Source organism: Juglans microcarpa x Juglans regia, chromosome 3D (assembly GCF_004785595.1).
Source record: "Juglans microcarpa x Juglans regia isolate MS1-56 chromosome 3D, Jm3101_v1.0, whole genome shotgun sequence".
In the NCBI taxonomy this organism is placed as follows: Eukaryota; Viridiplantae; Streptophyta; class Magnoliopsida; order Fagales; family Juglandaceae; genus Juglans; species Juglans microcarpa x Juglans regia.
Genome location: NC_054598.1, coordinates 9,376,299 through 9,395,794, shown reverse-complemented (window position 1 = coordinate 9,395,794; position 19,496 = coordinate 9,376,299). Strand labels below are relative to the sequence as shown.

At 36.0% G+C, this 19,496-nt stretch overlaps 1 protein-coding gene and 1 pseudogene across 2 annotated transcripts; one reads left to right on the top strand and one right to left on the bottom strand.

Moving 5' to 3' along the window:
• Nucleotides 1-653: 653 nt before the first annotated feature.
• Nucleotides 654-6,797, bottom strand: LOC121255837 (2,4-dichlorophenol 6-monooxygenase). 2 transcript variants are annotated; one of them, XM_041156374.1, is made up of 11 exons: nt 6,392-6,797; nt 5,816-5,898; nt 5,557-5,692; nt 4,744-5,237; nt 4,612-4,659; nt 4,286-4,460; nt 2,569-2,681; nt 2,370-2,466; nt 2,013-2,232; nt 1,624-1,777; nt 654-1,359 (listed from the first exon to the last, which is right to left on the bottom strand). In XM_041156374.1, the coding sequence occupies exons 1-11, from the start codon at nt 6,609-6,611 to the stop codon at nt 928-930; spliced, it is 2,172 nt and encodes a 723-aa protein (XP_041012308.1). In that variant the 5' UTR covers nt 6,612-6,797; the 3' UTR covers nt 654-927. The 2 variants fall into 2 exon arrangements, with proteins under 2 accessions (XP_041012308.1, XP_041012309.1); XM_041156375.1 differs by having other exon boundaries at nt 5,824-5,898; nt 6,392-6,458.
• Nucleotides 6,798-13,865: 7,068 nt separating this feature from the next.
• Nucleotides 13,866-16,226, top strand: LOC121256182 (annotated as a pseudogene).
• The last annotated feature ends 3,270 nt before the right edge of the window (nt 16,227-19,496 follow it).

Genomic DNA, 19,496 nt, shown 5'->3' with positions numbered 1-19,496 from the left:
AACTATTTCTCTAATAGTGCATTATTGAAGGTTCTCAACTTTCTAACCCCCAAACCACCGCAAGATAAAAGGGTACAAATCTTATCCCACTTAATCAAATGGAATATTTTCTTATCCTCTAAACCTCTCCACAAAAAATCTTCTCCAATCTATTCACCACCCTTGCAAGCAAAGGAAAAAAAGATAGAAAATATGTTGGGAGGTTATTGTATTGAATGAAATTAGTTTTAATGACTTTTATGCTGAATTTCACAGCGCTTAACATGTAATTAGGTTCATCTCTTATATACTTCATGTGTACTTGAACCTTGCCTAATTATGTGGATGAATAAATTCTTCTTACATATATATATATATATATATATATATATAAAGAACTATCATAAAAAGCAAAAACTTCTTGCTCTCAAGCAATTTGAGATTTCATTGCTTGAGATTTCATAACTTACACTCGTTAAGTCAGTATAAAGTATCACACCAAATGTTGTCTTTGTGACCAAGTTCAAAACAAAACTTTCGGTCCCTTTTCTTTTCGGTCTCGTTTTCGTTATCGGTTTCTTTCGCTCTACACTTTTCCTTTTACGTCTTTAGGAGAGTGAATTGTTGCCACTTTTTCGTGAGCTGGTCTTAAAATTTAAAATTAACAGAGAACATTCAAATAACAGTACAAGTTATTATACCTGCAAAAGATAACACACACAAACAAGAAGCTTATAATAGCAGAAACTTCCGCCATGGGATTGCTTCCACCCAAGAAATTTAAGGTCAAATTCCACGAACGGTCAAATATTCTATGAATCGTCTATAAGGAATTGATCAATCAGGTCTGCTCCAACATCCAGTTTGCAAGAGATCTGTGGCACCTGTACTTGTAGGCAATAAAGTTCTTTCCAAACCAGATGGAGAATTCAAATAAAGGTCATAAGATTAGTTGCTGGTTTCATAAATTTGTGTTGGCTTTACACCCAATATTGTAGAAAAAACCCTCTCCATCTCCATAATAGGATCCCCAACAATTCCCGACTTCATACGCCAAGCAATGTGCTCATCAGGCCTAACTAGAATGGCTCCTTTGTCAGTCATCTGACATATATCCCACCATGATGATGAAGTTGGTGACCTCTTCACTTCCACAACATTTACATAATCCTCCAAAGAGGTCAATGCCACCTTACTTCCTGCTACAATCCCTCTTACAGTTCCATTAGGCCATAAAACACATACCTTGGCAGAAGCTTTGAATTCCTTCGCCACCTTGACTGCAGCATGAGCAAGAGGCCAGGACTCATCAACTGGTGCTATAATCAGAAGGAACTCAACTTTGTCACTAGATACAAGATCCAGTGTCGAAATGATCTCCTACAAAAATGTTTTCTCACGTTAAAATTAATACAAATGGAAAACATGACATGCTAGCATATAAAAAGCATTCAAAACACTGGCAAGTTTGACACTATAGGTTTCAGGAGCTCTATTTCAATTTTCATCCAGCAATTTGTTACCTAAAGGCTAAATGATGTCTAATGTAACTATCATACAAACATCTAGCAATCTTGGTATGACAAAAGGACCCTTTGAGGTAATTTCAAGACGAAGCTAAAACAAAAATAAGTGACTACATACCTCACTTGATAGATCAGATAACACCCTCACATCCATATGGGGCAGCCTTGATCCTGGATCTGCAGAAGGAACATAGTCCCTCCGATGACCAGTAGGCGGTTCTGGAGCACCCAGTGAGCTATTACTATCAGGAACTAGTGCTCCCTTGAGGTACCTAAATCAGTAGCCCATAATTAGACAGATGTTCAAAAACCACTCATTCAATTGATCTGAAAAATGTTAATGAAAAAGGCATGTTTCTATGAAATCACATTATTAGTTAGAGCTACACAACACTAGGGACTAGTTCAATTGAATCAACTCTGGGATTTCAGCACAGGGTTGAAGCCCACTTCAATAATCTTAAATGAAGCAGCACAACCAAATATTGAGTTGAAGAGATGTGATACCTGAAACCAAGATCCTCAGCAGGGAACTGAAGTTGAAGGCTCTTTCCTTCTTCAAATATACTTCTTAGTCTAGCAAGCCTCAAAGAACCAAGTGGGTTGCTTTCATTCAGAAGATACTCAGAGAGCTGTGCACGGCCTACTGTAAAAATTCCATCCAGAATTAATCTCTGTAGTCCATACGGTAAAACAGAACCAACTCCACCATTAATGATTTGATGTACTGCAATTCCAGAAAAAGGGACAATAAGTATCACGTCATCAGTGACAGGAAGTGAAAACATCTCAGGGTTTAAAAGGCTTGACTCATTGATTAGTATAAAAAGATATTATTCAAGGCAATAAGATGTGTTGATTTACCAGAGTTTGCAACGGCTGGATCAAGACCAAGTGCTGCAGGAACTCCCATGGCTGCTCTAAAGTTTTGAACGCTAAGTGTCGTATTAAAAACGGCAATCTGGTGATGATGAATAATATAGGTAAAGGATTCACTTACATTCAGAATGAAAATTAATGGGAACCAAATTAATTTTTTTTATTAGTGGGAATCAAATAATACCGGCTTACGTTCCATTTCATAAGTTTCGAGTATTGAAGATGGTGCAATACCCTTTACAAGAGAAGCTATTTTCCAAGCAAGATTGTGAGCATCTTGAATGCCAGTATTCATTCCTGCACAAGTTATGTAAAATTATTCAAAAGATTATTTTTCTTAGACTGACTAAAATAATTAGAAATATTCCTCCTCCAATCAACATAAGTAGATCTCATCAAGCAGGACATGGACAATTGTTTTCATCTAAACCTGCTACAAAGGCTACCTGGTTTCAGGAGTGTACAGTATCCATTTCTTTCTTTTTTATAAGTATGTACAGTATCCATTTCAAAATTATATCTAAGATTAACTCTGATATCTTTTTTTTTTTTAAGTAATAAAATTTTATTAAAAACACAAAATGTGAAATCCAGGTACACAGGAAATATACAAGAGAAGCACCTATCTAGAAAGAGAGAAGGCTACAAGAAAATCATTAAAATTAAGCCCATTGAAGTCTATAGAAGCTATCCAAAAGATGAGAGTATTGAAAAGAAAGCTTGAGCTCCTCCATTGTGCATTCACAATTCTAAAAACTTTTATTTTTGGACAAATATAACCCCCAAAATTTCTATCATTCATTTTCCTCCAAATACACCATATGATGCAAGTGAGAAACATTTTCCACAACACTTCAAAGTGGGCTACCACCTAACCCTCCTCAAGAGCCAAAAAGATACATTATTCTTCGGGACATGATCCAAGCCAAGCCAAGCCAAGCCAACCTGCCTGAAAAAATACTCCACCAAGCACTAGCCATCTTGCAATGGAGCAGAAGGTGATCCATGGACTCCCCCACTTCTCTTACACATGTAGCACCAATAAATAGCAACAATGTATCTTTTTTCCTCATATTATCAATGGTGAGGTCCTTTCCTAGGGAGACTGTCCAAGCAAAAAATGCAACTCTTGAAGGTACCTTAGTCTGTCAAATACTTTTCCAAAGAAATAGATTACTAATATGGGAAATAAGAACATTATAGAAAGAACAAACATTGAACTTCCCTTCCTTGGAAGGAGCTTGTCTTTACCTCCTTGTCTCAAACTAATGGAGTAGCATGGAAAGCTAATTCTAGAGAAGCATGGAAGGTGATGACCCAGTAAACTATCGGTTTCACGAAAATATGTAGAAAACTCATTATCAGCATTTTTGCACATTAGATGGTTGGTGACATGACTCCCACACCATGAATGTTTGACATATTTTTCACACATACAAAAAACCCATGCATACTTCGGAAAACAAGTGTGTTATTTATAGATGTCATAAAATCCTAAATTCCAAACCTCAAACCATTCCTAAACTGTCTAATATTCACATACAACCTAATTCAAGGTGAAAAGATATGCATGCTTAATATGGAATCTCATGTATACACAGCATTTCCCCTCTTTCGCATTGGCATCTTAAGGAATGCACCGAATCCAATTCACAACGCATTACTAGTGTCCAAGTATACAAAATAATAGCTTAAAGGCAGTAACTCCTGACATCCTCGGCAAGCCACAAGTCATGAAACAGATTCTTCCTAACCATCTCATTGCATGAAGAACAAATTCATGATTCTTTCTAACTTTAATTTAAAATAGTTCACAATGTTAAGACAAGCTTCAGGGAAAAACACTTTGCATCATATATACTAGAGGAATTGTAACATCCACACAAAAGAGGGCTACTGACCAAAACCACCAGCAGGAGGAAATCGATGAGCAGCATCACCAGCAAGTATTATACGATTGCCATTACATACAAACTTCTCAGCAACCTCCGCATGCATTACCCATGGCTTTATATCAATCACATCTATGTCTGAAAGCTCTTGACCAATCAATTTGAATATCAACTTCTCGCATATCTACAAAAAGTTTAATCCTTCACAGAAAAACTAACAATAAAATTCATCACTATGGCTCAAAAATGCTCAGAAGGTTCATCACATGTAAAGTATCAAGAATTTCAATAGGGCTTCTCACTCTCTCAAGCTACCTAGTAATTTTCCTTTATACCTTGGGAGTGAAATCTTCAAGGTTTTGCTGAGGCGGATAGAAAGGTATCTGTAAATTCATGAGCAGTTAGTAATTCAAAATTTGAGTATACGGTGCACATTATAATAGCATTATTACCTAATCCTGAAATACCTGCAATACAAACTCCCCTTGCTTGAGATCATGAGCAACAAGGACCCCAATGGCTTCAGTATTGAAGATAAAAAACAGCATACCGGGTCTCTCATTGAGCAAGTACTGTCCAAGGTCTCTGCTTAGAAAATGGACACTGACAAGATTTTGTAAGCTTCTCTCACCTCTCAAATCTATTCCTACGAGCTTCCGGACGGTACTTCCAGCACCATCAGTACCAACAAGGATGTTACACTGAATATTCTTCCGCATATACTTCCCTTCCTCGAGAAAAGCTGCAGTTGCTTTAACACATTGGCCAGTGGCATCAATGGACACACACTCATGCCCCAGCAAAATTTCCCTTCCCTTGAGGGGCTTATGATTCAGGCCTTCTAGGGCTTGTGATGTGTAAACATGGAAGCTAAGATCTTCGAGCTGCTTAAGTAGTGACGCGGTTAACTTGTACTGTGAGAAGTGAGCAACAGAGACTGGACTCACACCTTTCTCGAAATCTGGTGTCAAGAAACAAGAGGATCATGTCATGCTTGATCTTTTGAAGGTCATAACAGTCACGTAAAGTGTTCTCATACCTCACATTGCCTACTGGTAGAAAATGACATACATCAACCAGCATCAAACACTTTTTTTAAGTACAAGGGCATTGAACACTTGCACAATAAACAAAAATAATACCCATGACTTCACATATAATTAACTAGCACACCACACGTTTTAATCTCACAACCCTACATGAAAGAATGACGGCATGTAGGAAATATACCCAACAGTATTGCATAAAGAGTGGCAATATTAGAATACTGAAAATCAAACCTTGAGGATGCATATGGTCCACTGAACCAAGAACAGAACCAGTGAGTGAAGTACAATATATGAACTTTCGCCATAGATTAACAGGAGATTGAGAGCTCCGGATCTCCTCTGCCAGCCCATCTATCTTGCGAAACACCTGACAAGGTAAATCAACACATTTAATGAAGTTGGAACTTTTTTATTAGTATAAAAGAAATTCCAATTTGGAAAAAAAATAAAGCAGCCCAATTGAATTTTATTTTCATGCGTGCTAGCCTACCTCCATACTTCGATTGTTAATGAAATGTGCCTGTGGATGTTTAGAAAATGTCTTGGCTTTCTCCAAAACCGCACATTTCACACCTACAAAGACCATTAAGGATGATAATTCAGCAGTTGAAAGAGAGAACTTTTGTAAAAGTATAACCTTAAAATTACATCACTCACATCAATGCGCAAGGGGGAACACCGAATGGTGAACAAAAAGAAAGATTTCACGAATGACAATTCACTGTTAAACGATAATACTAATAGCTTCCTACAACAACTCCCAACATTTTAAACGATGACTTGCCTTACCACATGAACCATTACATTCTCACACGCCCCAACTAAAACAAAGTACCAGCATCACCAATTCCCACTAAAACCAGTATTCACTGCCCAATTAAACATAGAACTAATACACAACGATGGCACCAATATATCCAGATTCGCATTTCCATTATTATCCCAAAAAAAGTCTTTTACACACAAAGAATAAAAGCAACACATCCGGATTTCGTTTTCACTTCACAAACTCTCTAGGCAGCCAAACGAGATAGAAAAGAAAATACTAGGGTCGAAGAAGTAATACCCAGTTTGGTAAGAAGTATAGCGAGAACAAGACCGACAGGTCCAGCCCCCACTATCAGAACCGGAAGCACCGTATCTTCTTGATGGCCATTAAAAACGTTGGAGTCTGATAGGCCTCTTCTTCGAATCTGATTGAGCGGAGGTGGGTGTGCTTTGATTCTGGCAATACGATCGTTGTGTAGACCATTCAAGCTCTTCTTCGCGAACCCCAAAACCTTCATGATAACTGAAAGACAAAGCTTCACAGCGGCAAACCGACGTCGCTATTTTCACACAGAAGCAGTCCGACTCATGAAGAAGTCGGAGCCATGTTCGGGCTGGAGGGGTAAAATACGTATAGAACATCATCAAAACGACGTCGGAGCGGTCCACAATGTTGGACACGTTATTAATTGGCCAGATGTAAATCTGGTCGACACTGAACAACGTGGGTAGATATAATCCGTTAGTTCGATTGAAGACACTGTTATTGGTAAGAAAAATGATATTCGTAATTGAGTGCAATGCTATACAATTATTTAAAAATAAATAAATAAATATGAGATATATATGAAAAAAAAATTAATTTTTTAATAATAGGCCTCATTCTTTTTTAAAGTAATTGCATGGTGCTTACATGTTTTACAATTGTATGAAGTATTATTGATCTGATCGAGAGACAACATGTGATCATATACTAATGCCTGATTTGGTTTGGTAGGCATCTCATATAATTATTATAATTTTTTTAAATTTTTACATAAAATATAATAAAAAATTATATTCTAATAATATTTTATTCAATTTTTAACTTTTATCTTATCTTATATGTTAAACAAACAAAATGACGCCAAATATTTGGAATTTATTTTAATCTTAATTTAATAGAATGTTTGAAATTAGATGTTAGTTGACAAATGATAAACATCGGGTAAAACTTATAAAAAAAAAAAGTAATGTTATATATTACACTCTCATTATATTATAAATATCATACTTAGTTAGATAAAAGTGAGATGATAATATGGTGTATAGATATCATACTTAGTGGAATGAAAATATGGTGTATAGAATTTTCAAAAAAGAAAAAGATAATAAACCATAGATTGAAGCTCATATTCCAATAAGGAAAAGTCTAACCCCAAGCACTTTCATGCACCCCTTGCACGCGAACCTAACTTACATGGTAAGTAAAACGGTGTGTGCCGACGTTTTTCATCTTCTCGACGAGATGCTCCTTCAGTCTAGTAGTCTTGATTTCTCTTCTCCAAATCTTCTTAGAAAAAGTAAATGGAGGATGGACAATAAATCTTGCAGAACAAAAACATCATCACATATTTGTCTATTTTACTACCGATTCTTACTATAAATTAGCCCATTCCTTGCAACTCCGAACACCAAGAATGGATCTATATCAAATCATCAATTGGTTAATTATCATCCTTCAAAATGTAATGAGAGAAAATCCAACATGCAAATTTTACAGAAAATTTCTAATAAATGGTGAATTTGTTGTCAAGTAGGCACTCCACTGAAGAACACAAGACCAATTGTAGTTGCCTATATAGAAACAATTCCTCTAGGTATAGACGATTTGGCAGACGAATTCGCACATGAAGCTAACAGCTGCCATGTCAATGCTTTTTTTATTGAAAAGAAAAAAGAGAAAAACTCGAAGAGAAGAGGAGAAAGAAGACCATCGGTTGTTTTCCAAATTCATTTTTGTCTCCCCTCCCCCAAATCTCATCTCACACCCAATTTCTCCCTTTGAGTTTGTTCTTAACCATTAACCATTAATCTGTGGTCATAAGTGTGCAATTGACATTTATTCTGGCTAGAGAGCGATTGTTTACTAAGAGACCAAATCTGAGTGGGGTGTGTCATTTGCTTTCTGCTTATATATAAAACACAAACAGACCATACCATCTTATGTATTTTTTCGTTAATGAACATCAAGAAATAGAGATTTTTTTGGATGGTTTTGGGTTTGTTTCCAAGTAGCCCGTTTCTCTTGAAGATCTCTTGAAGATGAACTTCATTATCACAAACCTCCAAAACTCAAATTGCTTTTCGGGTTTCTCTTCTTTCACGTCAAAAGTTTGTATTTTTTTCCTCTCTACCAAAGCCTAATTTAGAACCACTAGTGCATGTAACCCCCCGTTTCTCTCTTATAATCATTATTTTTCATTTAGTTGTTTCAATTTTTGTAAGATTGTGTAATTTGGATCCTTGCTATTTCTATAACAGTTCGTCTAGGTACAGATGATTTGGCAGAAGAATCCGCTCATGAAGCTGACCTGGCATGCTGCCATGTCAGTGCTTTTTTTTATTAAAAAGAAAAAAGAGAAAAATCGAAGAGAAGAGAAGAGAAAGAAGACCATTGGTTGTTTTCCAAATCCATTTTTGTCTCCCCTCCCCCATCCCATTTCTCCCACTGAGTTTGTTCTTAACCATTAATCCTATTAAATATAGCGTTAATGGAAAATTTGTGGTCGTAAGTGTGCAATTGTCATTTATTTTAGCTAGAGAGTGATTGTTTATTGAGAGAACAAATTTGAGTGGGCCGTATCATTTGCTTTCTGCTTATATATAGAATAGAAATTGACCATTTTGTCTTATGTATTTGTTTGTGAACATCAGGAAACAGGGATTTTTTTGGAAGGTTTTGGGTTTGTTTCCAAGTAGCCCGTTTCTCTTGAAGATGAACTTCATTATCACAAACCTCCAAAACTCAAATTGCTTTCTGAGTTTCGCTTCTTTCATGGCAAAAATTTGTATTTTTTTTCTCTCTATCAAAGCCTAATTCAAAACCACTAGTACATGTAACCCCCCTTATTTTTCTTTTATAATCATTATTTTCCATTTAGTTGCTTCAAATTTCATAAAATTGTGTAATCTAGATCCTTGCTATTTCTACATAGGCAGCTACAATTGGTCTTGTGTTCTTCAATGGAGTGCCTACTTGACAACAAATTCACCATTTATTAGAATTTTCCTGTAAAATTTGTATGTTAGGTTTTCTCTCATTACATTTTGAAAGACGATAATTGACCAGTTGATGATTTGATACAGATCCATTCTTGGTATTCAGAGTTGCAAGGAATGAGCTAATTTGTAGTAAGAATCAATAGTAAAAGAGGCAAATATGTGATGAGGTTTTTGTTCTGCAAGATTCATTATTTGTCCTTCATTTGCTTTTGTTAAGAAGACTTGGAGAAGAGAAATCAAGACTGGGTTGTAGGGGCATTTCGTCGAGAAGACAAAGAACTTCAGCATGCATCGTTTTACTTACCATATAAACTGGGTTCGTGTGCAAGGGGTGCACGAAAGTGTCAAGTTTAGACTTTTCCAATAAGCAGATCAATTGGTTGTGAATGTGAATCACTATTAGAAAAGACACTATAATTATCTATTATGTAATTTTCCTTGAAAAATTCCACATTCACTAAAAAAACTCATTCGTTGGCGGGGCCTAAAGAATATTAGTCATTGTACCGGCACGTGAGGGCCACGTGCACAACACGAATGGAGTGTGGGTTGGGTATCTGTTGATGCGGGAAAAATCGCACAACAGGCCGGAATGAGAGAGAGTCATTCCTGGTCCACTGGTCGACTTGGGCCTTGATCAGTGTTGTTTGGAGCCCCCGACAGTGTTCCGATGCTGCTGTACGATGTCAATGCGTTCGTTTATGGTGACAAATAGAAAACAAGTGCAGAGAAAATAAGAGAAAGAGACATACAAATTTATGTAATTCGGCATGTTGCCTGCATCTACGGGCATTTTGAGATGAAAAATCCACTATAATATACTTGTTTACAGTCTCTCATAACTACTTATTTCTCACTGTACAAATAAAGCTTGAGCCCTTCTAGGTGGAAAAGATGTCTTCCTCGAGAGGTTGAAGAAGAATATGAAGAAAGAGTTTGTTGGTCGTCTGACCGTTTTTCTTTTATCTGACCCTCCATTGTGCGTGCTTGCCTATGAGGAGGTGACTGGTCCTTTTGCATGTCTGTTAGCGGAGGCCAAGTCTGACCCTTTCCGTGTCTAAGCATCCCTTCCGTTTCTAACTTCATTCTGACACCCTCCTCTTACATCTCCTGCACCTATAGTCACTCTAATCTCCTACTCTCTTTCTCTCCATTTTGTCCTTTAGTGTGGTTTGATAGGCTGGGCCTAGCCTTCAACAGGTCGGGTATTTTATCATCCACAGTTTTGAAGATAAGTAATCTTATATACCAAACTCTCGTTCTACTTTCATTTCACTATATAAAATGTGGTACATTGATTACTGTTACATGATAAAAAATTATCTAAAAAAGAATAATTTAATAGTGATAAATGTGACACACCTTACATAATGAAATTAAAATATAATGGAAATGTGATATATAAAATTTTTCTCTGAGATCTAAGACTATAAATCTAACAGAATTGAGTGTGTAGTCGTTAGAGTATGCCATAATCGCGACGATGCATGCGTATAAAGACCTTCCCGTATCATTGAGATTAGAATTGTAGTATTTGTTATTAAAGTTTGTTTTAAGATGATTATAATTTATGTCCAACATGAATGTCATAAAAGTCTTTTATTAATTTCACAAACCATGATTTTCAAATCTCAAGTCTTTCCACTAAGTTATATATTAGGGTTTTATTGTTATTGTTGTTAACTTAAATTATCATGATAAAAAAGAACACGAACTATGTTATCGTGGAATTAAATAGTGAAAATGCTAATAAATTCAATTAGGCCTCGTTTGGATACAGAAACGGTTTCATCTCATCATTATAACTCTATCAAATTTTCATACAAAATATAATAAATAATTTAACATTTTCAAATTTTAAAACAATAATAATATTAAAAAAATAATATTATAACAATATTTTATTGAACTTTCAATTTTCATCTAAAATCATCTAATCTCATCTAACTATCCAAACGGGACCTTAGTCTTACATGTTGTAGTAGTATTGGTCAATACCCAATGTTTTCAGTCTCATAATCTGGTCTCGTTTGATTACACAAACCATCACATCTCATTTTATCTATCATTACAATTTTTTTAAATTATCATACAAAATATAATAAATAATTTAATCTTTTCAAATGTCAAAATAAAAATTATATTTTAATAATATTTTATTCAATTTTTAATTTTAATCTTTACGTAACCAAACGAGAAGTAAGACTTATCAAGCACAATGAATTTATCTACGGACAAGTTTATCTTTTAATGCAGTTGGAGGATGCCGTCAATCCCATTAATTTATAACAATTCTGTGGAAATCAAATGAATTTTAGGGACAAATACTCAAAATGGATCTAACACGTGGAAAAAAACTCAAAATTGAACATGACAATGCTTAAGGGCATGTTTGGATAGGCAGAAAGAATTGTCAAAATTATCAAAACTTCTCGTATTTTTATTATCAAACATTACTCAAACATAAACTATTTTCAATTTTAAATTTTCAATTATTTCATCTAATTATTACCAAATAATTATTTAAATAAAAAAACTAATACAAATTTTACAAACTTAAAAATAAAACACAAAAATCAATATAATTTTTATAAATTTCAAGACAAAAATAATATCAAAAAGTTATATTCAAATACTTTTTTAATTTTATAATATTTTTAATCAACTTTTTCTATTTAATTTTGCAAAAGCCAATAAAACATATTTATTCAAATCATTTCACTATTATTATCAAAATCTTGAAATATTTCAGTTGTCCAAACATAAAATTATTAATAAAAAGTGGTCTCTGGAATTTTATCAATGATTTCTCACAGAGTTGAAAAATATCATATTACCTTTGTTTTATGTCAAATGGGGGGAGCAATATAATTGAGAATGGAGCTTTGGCTTTTCCTCCGTGTAGTTTCTGAAACAAGTTGATAGTAGGGAGAAGGTCCACCAAATGGGGGCTTAACATGTTAGCCTGAAAGAGGCATATTCTCATGCATTACCAACATGGAACCATGTGGGTTTTAACTCTCCTTGCTCTGCTCACTGCAGTTGAAGATGGCGACCATTGCATACCCCTTACAACACTTTCAGTACTGTCGAGTAGAACCAAAAACCTGGTCAAGATGGGGGCATCCAATCAATCCTTTAATTATCCTTTTGTACAATACATTATTATTACAGACCCCACAACTGTTTGAACGCTCATCGACAAGTGAAAATGTTAGAAATCCACAGGCTAATCATGCATCAATAGGGGGGAAAACGCTACATTATCTGTTCTAGCCTGCCCCACAGTACATCTAATAATCTGACACTCTTGCCAATCCTTCACCGTCCACGTGTCAGCCATCAAATCCCACGTTCAAATAGTAACAGTGACAAACGAAAACCATCTTTGAGTTTGAAAACAACTCTGTTTTGAAGAGAGATGTACATATATTTTTTCCACTTCCTTATTATGAGATTCTCTTATGAGTTTTGTCACGGAAACGCTTCCCCAGATTCCGTTGTGGGTAAAAATGTGGGTTGCATTTGCACCCCACCATGCATTAGTCGGTGACTCGATAGTACTATTAACAAGGTTCACCAATTCCCAAGCAAATAATTTAACTTTTTTTATATTGTTTTATATTTTTACCGTTGCTGCCAGATGTTGGCTGTCAAGTTTCAACCACGCAACTTTTCATTATTATTATAATATCCAATGGATCTGGATTATGGACTTCATATCTACCTCTGCAACTCTCAAAATTCCATGTTTTTAAGGTTCTATTCTTTGCAGATAAGTTCCCAAGCAAAGCCCATCTGGCAGTTGTGTTGTTGAACGTTTCGTACTTCAACCTTTTAGTGGGTCTAAAGCATTTTTGAAGCTGTAATGCAGTTTACTTTATATATACCATGTGTTTTTTTTTCTAATTTGTTTGGTTAATGATTGTTTAGATTTTTTATTTTTAAATCTTTTTTTTTTTTAGATAAGTTACTTCTTGTATAATTATTAGAGGGTGGGTCCCTTGCTGCAGTGATGGAAGTCTCAGATGTTTGGGGGATTCCTGCTTCGTATTACTAATTCTTGTTTCGCTTTATACTTCTGGCAATATTTGTGTTTTAATTGCATGTAAAGTCTAAACCAAATGTTTCTCTAGCTAGTTGGTAGAAAGACGACTGTAGGCATTTCATTCACATGTATTCAGTTGTAGGCCATTGAAATCCCACTTCACTTTTGTGACCTGCCCATATCTTATCTCCTACATTCATAAAAGCTAGAGTTTGAGGGCGTATAAATGTGGGACTTAAGTCCAGATGCCCAGGTTCTTGTTCAAAGTTCGAGTTCTAAGGAGGTTAAACACTAGGATTCAACAATCGAAAGTTCAAGATAGGACCTGAATCATATTGATTCCCTAGGTTCTGATGTGTTCATGGAATGCAGAGTTTTGAACTTCCATTCACAATGACTTGAATGGAGTTTTGGTCTGGTTGTCCTCCGTAACCCTTGTGAGGGCGCATATGGTGGGTGAGACATAACTCAGTTGGGTGAAAATGAGATCTGTAGAGGACAAGGGTGCTATAACCATGCAGGCACAACGCAGGAGATTTCAGCGAGTAGTGCCACTAGTTTTGATTTTCACAAAGGGAATGTAGCTACTCGCAATCATAGGACTGCCCTAGGCAAACCGACATCATCAAAATGGGACGATGCACAAAAATGGTTGGTGGGGTTGTCAAGAGTGGGAGAGAAAAACCAATCATCGAAAGCCAAGCCACGAAATTCTAATGCCGATGACCTGAGACTAATAGCTCCCGTTCCTCAAAAGGAGCAGGATTATTCGAGTGGTGAGGATAAAGGTGAAGAAGAACAAGATAGATATGATGTTTCTGGAATGACAGCTCAACTTGAAGTTGAAACAAAGAAGGTCGATGAGTCAGTTTGGCATATCAATAAGCCTCTAGAGAATTCAACACCAGTTGTGCGATCCATATGTGTGAGGGAAATGGAGACTGAGATGACCCCAATTGCAAGCCAAGAGCCTTCAAGAACTGCCACCCCCATCAGAGCTACAACTCCTGCAGCAAGGAGTCCAATAGCTTCGGGATCCTTCACCCCAGTTAGGTGTCAAAATGGAAAGCAGGCTGCTGAGGGCTATCACACTGGTCTAACATCCACTGATGGTAGAGGAGAAGCCATTCCTATTGGCAGGGGAAATGACACAAGCAGAGAGTGTGGGGGAGACTCAAATGCTTGCAACATGCCTAAGAACAATAATTCAGATCATGCTAGAACGATGAATTCTCTAGAAAGCAGAGCAATGGCCTGGGATGAAGCAGAACGTGCCAAATACATGGCAAGGTTATCAAATAATGTTCTTTTCTTATGCTAGGGTAGTCATTCATGCAATATATTAAGTATGCTCTACCCTATTTCAAGGTTGAAGAGGTCAGTTTATTCACACTTTATAAACTGTCATATGCCACCAGAGGCCTCAGAAAATTCAATTGTCAAGTATGAGATGTTTGTCTATTGTGAATCCGTAGGTATAAGCGTGAAGAGGTGAAGATGCAAGTCTGGGAAAATCATGAGAAGAGGAAAGCTGAGACAGAATGAGGAAAATGGAGGTACTCCTTTATAGATTCATAATTTTATAATAAAAAAACATATAATTGCCTCATCTTAGATGTCTTGCAGCAATATTTCTACCTATTTTTCTCGTGGAATCTAACCAAACCAATCTCATAAGAAGAGATATTGTTGAACCCCCTTCCACTGTCATGCTTGCAACACAAACTCTTTTGTTTCATTGTTAATAACACTGATAAGCATCGCCAATATGCAAGGTAGTATTGTATCTTTTTCACTAAAAAACAATCTTTTGAGGTGCTCTCTCCAAGGAGATAGAATTCATTAATTAACAATGCATATTTCATAATATGCAAATGCTTCAAACCAGCAGAACAAAGATTCAGAGTCTAATCTAACAGCCTGTAACCGTCCTTTCTAATTTTTCTTTCAGTGTACCAGCATTAGCAAGATCTCTTTCATAATAGGTATGGAAATGGTATTGATCTAATCTAACAGCATTCAAGTTCTTGGTCATAAGAAAAAGAACTGGAATGGTATATATCTTCATTCACGAGCTCCATTGGCCAAGCCATGTAACAACAAAAATTTCAAGTATGGTGGAAAGACCAGGAAAGCACATTAAAAACTTAAAACTATACTACTCTACATGATGGAAGGCAGTTTGATATGTTGGTTACAAATGCTACTCTCATATTATACTTGGCAAGGATTGCTGCAGTCATTGCTTAGGTGCCTCTGAAGTAATTTGAAAGAATTATGACTTAAATAACATATCACTTCGACATATAATCTGTAAGATACGACCTTGTACTATTAATTTTACTGCAACATGTATGATATCAGCTTTCTTATTCCTAATGTTCTGTAACTAGGTGAAAGCTGAGAGATTGAAAGCTAGGGTACAAGAGAGGTTGGCGAACAAACTTTCTACGACTAAAAGAATAGCTGAAGAAAAGCGTGCTAATGCGGAGGCCAAACTGAATGAGAAAGCTATGCGGACTTCTAAGAGAGCAGACTATATAGAAAGGACTGGTCACTTGCCCTCCACTTTCTCCTTCAAGTTGCATTCCCTTTGCTGGTACCAACTCTGCAGTAAATTACGTATAACCTATGCCGGTAATTTTAATAACATGTTAATATGTGGATTGATTGTGGAGCTTTTACATATGTCCTATTGCAAAATGCATTCATAGGGTTACTTCAATAAATTTTGGACACCCATATTTAGGTAAGTGTTCTTTGATATATAGTTTAATTGCCAAGATGAGCGAAGAAAGCAAATGACAGTCCAAATTCGCACGTCGGCCATTGCAGATATTCCTTTCTTGACTTGCTTATGTACCTACCTAGTCCACATTTTGCAGCAAACCTGACTAGCTGAGGTATATAAGGCTGCATCAGTTGTGAATATTCTATTGCTCATACCTAGCCTTTTGTTATGCTTGGCCTTTGAAATGTGATCAGTTTCTAAGGTGTTTGGTGTCTAAGTCCCATGAAGTTAGGCATTTTGTATTTGGATTACATTATAAACTGGAGGCAGAAAGCAAGCATTTATTGAGGCATCATTGCAATAAATGGGAGGCATCACATGAGAGGGTTTTTATTAGTCATTTATAAACATGATTGTTCTTGGTTTTGTTTTTGGTTGAATTTGATTTTTAGTCTACCCCCGTGAACACAAATGCATGATGTGCTCAAAAAAGTAAACCCTGACATTGGAGTAGTGATAGTACCAATGTTTTAAATTTTGTACCGTACCGGCTGGTACGGTCAAAATTTTTCGTTTCGACCGTTCGGCCGGTACAGGTACTATACCTGTTCCGTACCGGGTAAAATACCGGTCGTACTGGCCTCAATTTCGGCCTGTACCGGCCTCAATTTCGGCCTGTGTTTTTTTTTTTTCAAACTACAAGCTTATTTTTTAACCCCCAATTCAGACTAAACTATTTATAATTTATATATATATGTATTTATATATAATTTATTTATATATAGACTATTATTTTGGAATATAATTTATATATATATTTATGTATATAATTTATTTATATATCGACTATCCCGAAACGTTATCCCGAAACGCTATCCCGAAATGGTATCGGTATTGAAATATTTCATTTCAGTGCCTTAACCGGTACGGCGTCCGGTACGGTATTCAAAATATTGAGTGGTACCACCTATGCTCAAACAAAGCGCGCACAGTCCTCAAAATGTTATGTAATACAATATTTTGAATACCGTACCGGACGCCATACCGGTTAAGGCACTAGAACGAAATATTTCAATACTGGTACCGTTTTGGAATAGTGTTTCGGGATAACGTTTCGGGATAGTCGATATATAAATAAATTATATACATAAATATATATATAAATTATATTCTAAAATAATAGTCTATATATAAATAAATTATATATAAATACATATATATAAAAATTATAAATAGTCTAGTCTGAATTGGGGGTTAAAAAATAAGCTTGTAGTTTGAAAAAAAAAAAAAAACACCAGCCGAAATATAGGCCGGTACAGGCCGAAATTGAGGCCGGTACGACTGGTATTTTAACCGGTACGGAACAGGTATAGTACCTGTACCGGCTGAAAGGTCGAAACGAAAAATTTCGACTGTACTAGCCGGTACGGTACGAAATTTAAAACATTGATGTAATATTAAATAATGCACAACCCCCTAGTGGCCCCTGCATCAGATGGAAGGCTGGGGAGCTCTCTGCAGTAATGCCATGCTTTCTACTGTACATGCTAAATCATGTAGGAGAGCTACTAAATATGCACAAACTACACTTCTATAAATAAAAGGCTTTTGTTCTAACTGCAATTGAAAAAATTCCTCCTATTAGACCTCGTAGTGAAGCATCCCATAATCAATGTTCACAAACATTCTGGAAGGACATAATAATATTTAGGTGGAACAGTGGGTATATGTTATTTTCAAACAATCATCGGGGTAGAAGATTTTAATACAGGATATGCCTTCAAAAAAAAAAGAAAAAAGAAAAAAAAAACTCATAGGGATAGCTTGCAGTAGAAGTTAGATTTGTTTTTTATTGGTACCAGGTGTCTAGGAACAATGTTTCGACTAATTTTGAAGATGCATAGATCTTTGGTAAGGAGTTTCCCGCAAGTGCATTTTAGATAATTTATGAGAAAAATCCTCCAATTGCCCTGAGAGATTGTTTACACCCAAAGAGATTTGAATCTTAGACCTAAAGGAATATGACCCCAAGCTCAAGGCTTTTACCACTTGAGGCAATCCCTAGCTATAGAAGTTAGATCCTAATACCCAAAACATTGCCTATATATTAAGGAGTAGTGATGCACTTATAACTCTTTTACAATTTTTATACAAACATGCGTTAAATTGAAGATATTTATGTAAAGTGATATTACTGTTGTTTTACAAAAATATATTTAATTTAACACATTGTATAAAAGTTGTAAAATAGTTGTAATTATATCATTTTCCTATATATTAAGGGTCGGGGGAGGAAAGAAAACCAAAGCATTTTAACTGTTTCTTGATTTTCCTTTACTGCCACAAGCATCTCAACACTATCCAATTTTAACTATTTTTTTTTCCTGTCAATTTACAAAATTGAATTTTTCTAGAAGTTAATCACAACTTAAAAAAAAATCTGGATAAGTGACTGGACCTTTTTTTTTTTTTCTTCTTCTCTCTCTCTAAGCAAGCAAGTGAATTTCATTAAAATTATAAAAGATGATATGAGGGGGTGGGGTCCCAACAAATACCTCATTACAATAACCACAATGTAAATGTGGTGAAAAAATGAAAAAAAAAAACAATGGGTTCTGGTACCAATTTATTTGTCCTTATCCTTACCCTATAAAAATGGTTCTGTTTTAAAAGACAGTTTGTTGGTAAACCATCGCTGGATGCGGTATAAGCAGGTGTACTGCAATTAGTTGTTTTGAAATATTTTTTGGAGAGACCCGTAATCTATTTTTCAAGATCATTGGTTAGGGAAAGCGATAACCTAGTAGGAAAACCAATATCGGAATGACAGATCTGCATAGAATAAAAGTCTTCCCGTGCCTCTATAGTGATGCGTGTGGGCCACACGCCGGAGGTGGGAGATACATTGGTATGGTACGTGTCACCGACGGAGGTGTCGAAAACAAGCCGTGTGTGTGGGTCATGCGTTGACTTTTTTGGCACGGTTCCATATTGTCCCAATATATCGACAGTTGAGGAGTTGCGTGGTGGGGTACGTGTCGACTAATGGTAGCCAGAGTGCGATAGATTTGAGAAAAACTGAAACGGTAGAAGGAAGAGGAAAAAAAAACTATCATGATTCACACCTAGGCAGCGGAGAGAGAAGCCAGACATTCTCTTTCTAAAAAAGTGACATTGGAAGTTATCAATGATCGAACAGTCACACAATCTGGAGTAAAATCGTAATTTAAGCGGATGGGTCTCGGGTCTGGTCTTGAGATGAAAAGACCATCGAGAGAGCCCAATGGTATTCGGGCAAAGCAACAGGGCCCGCCCAGATATTTTGACATTTCCCCAATAAACTAAACCAATAAAAATCAA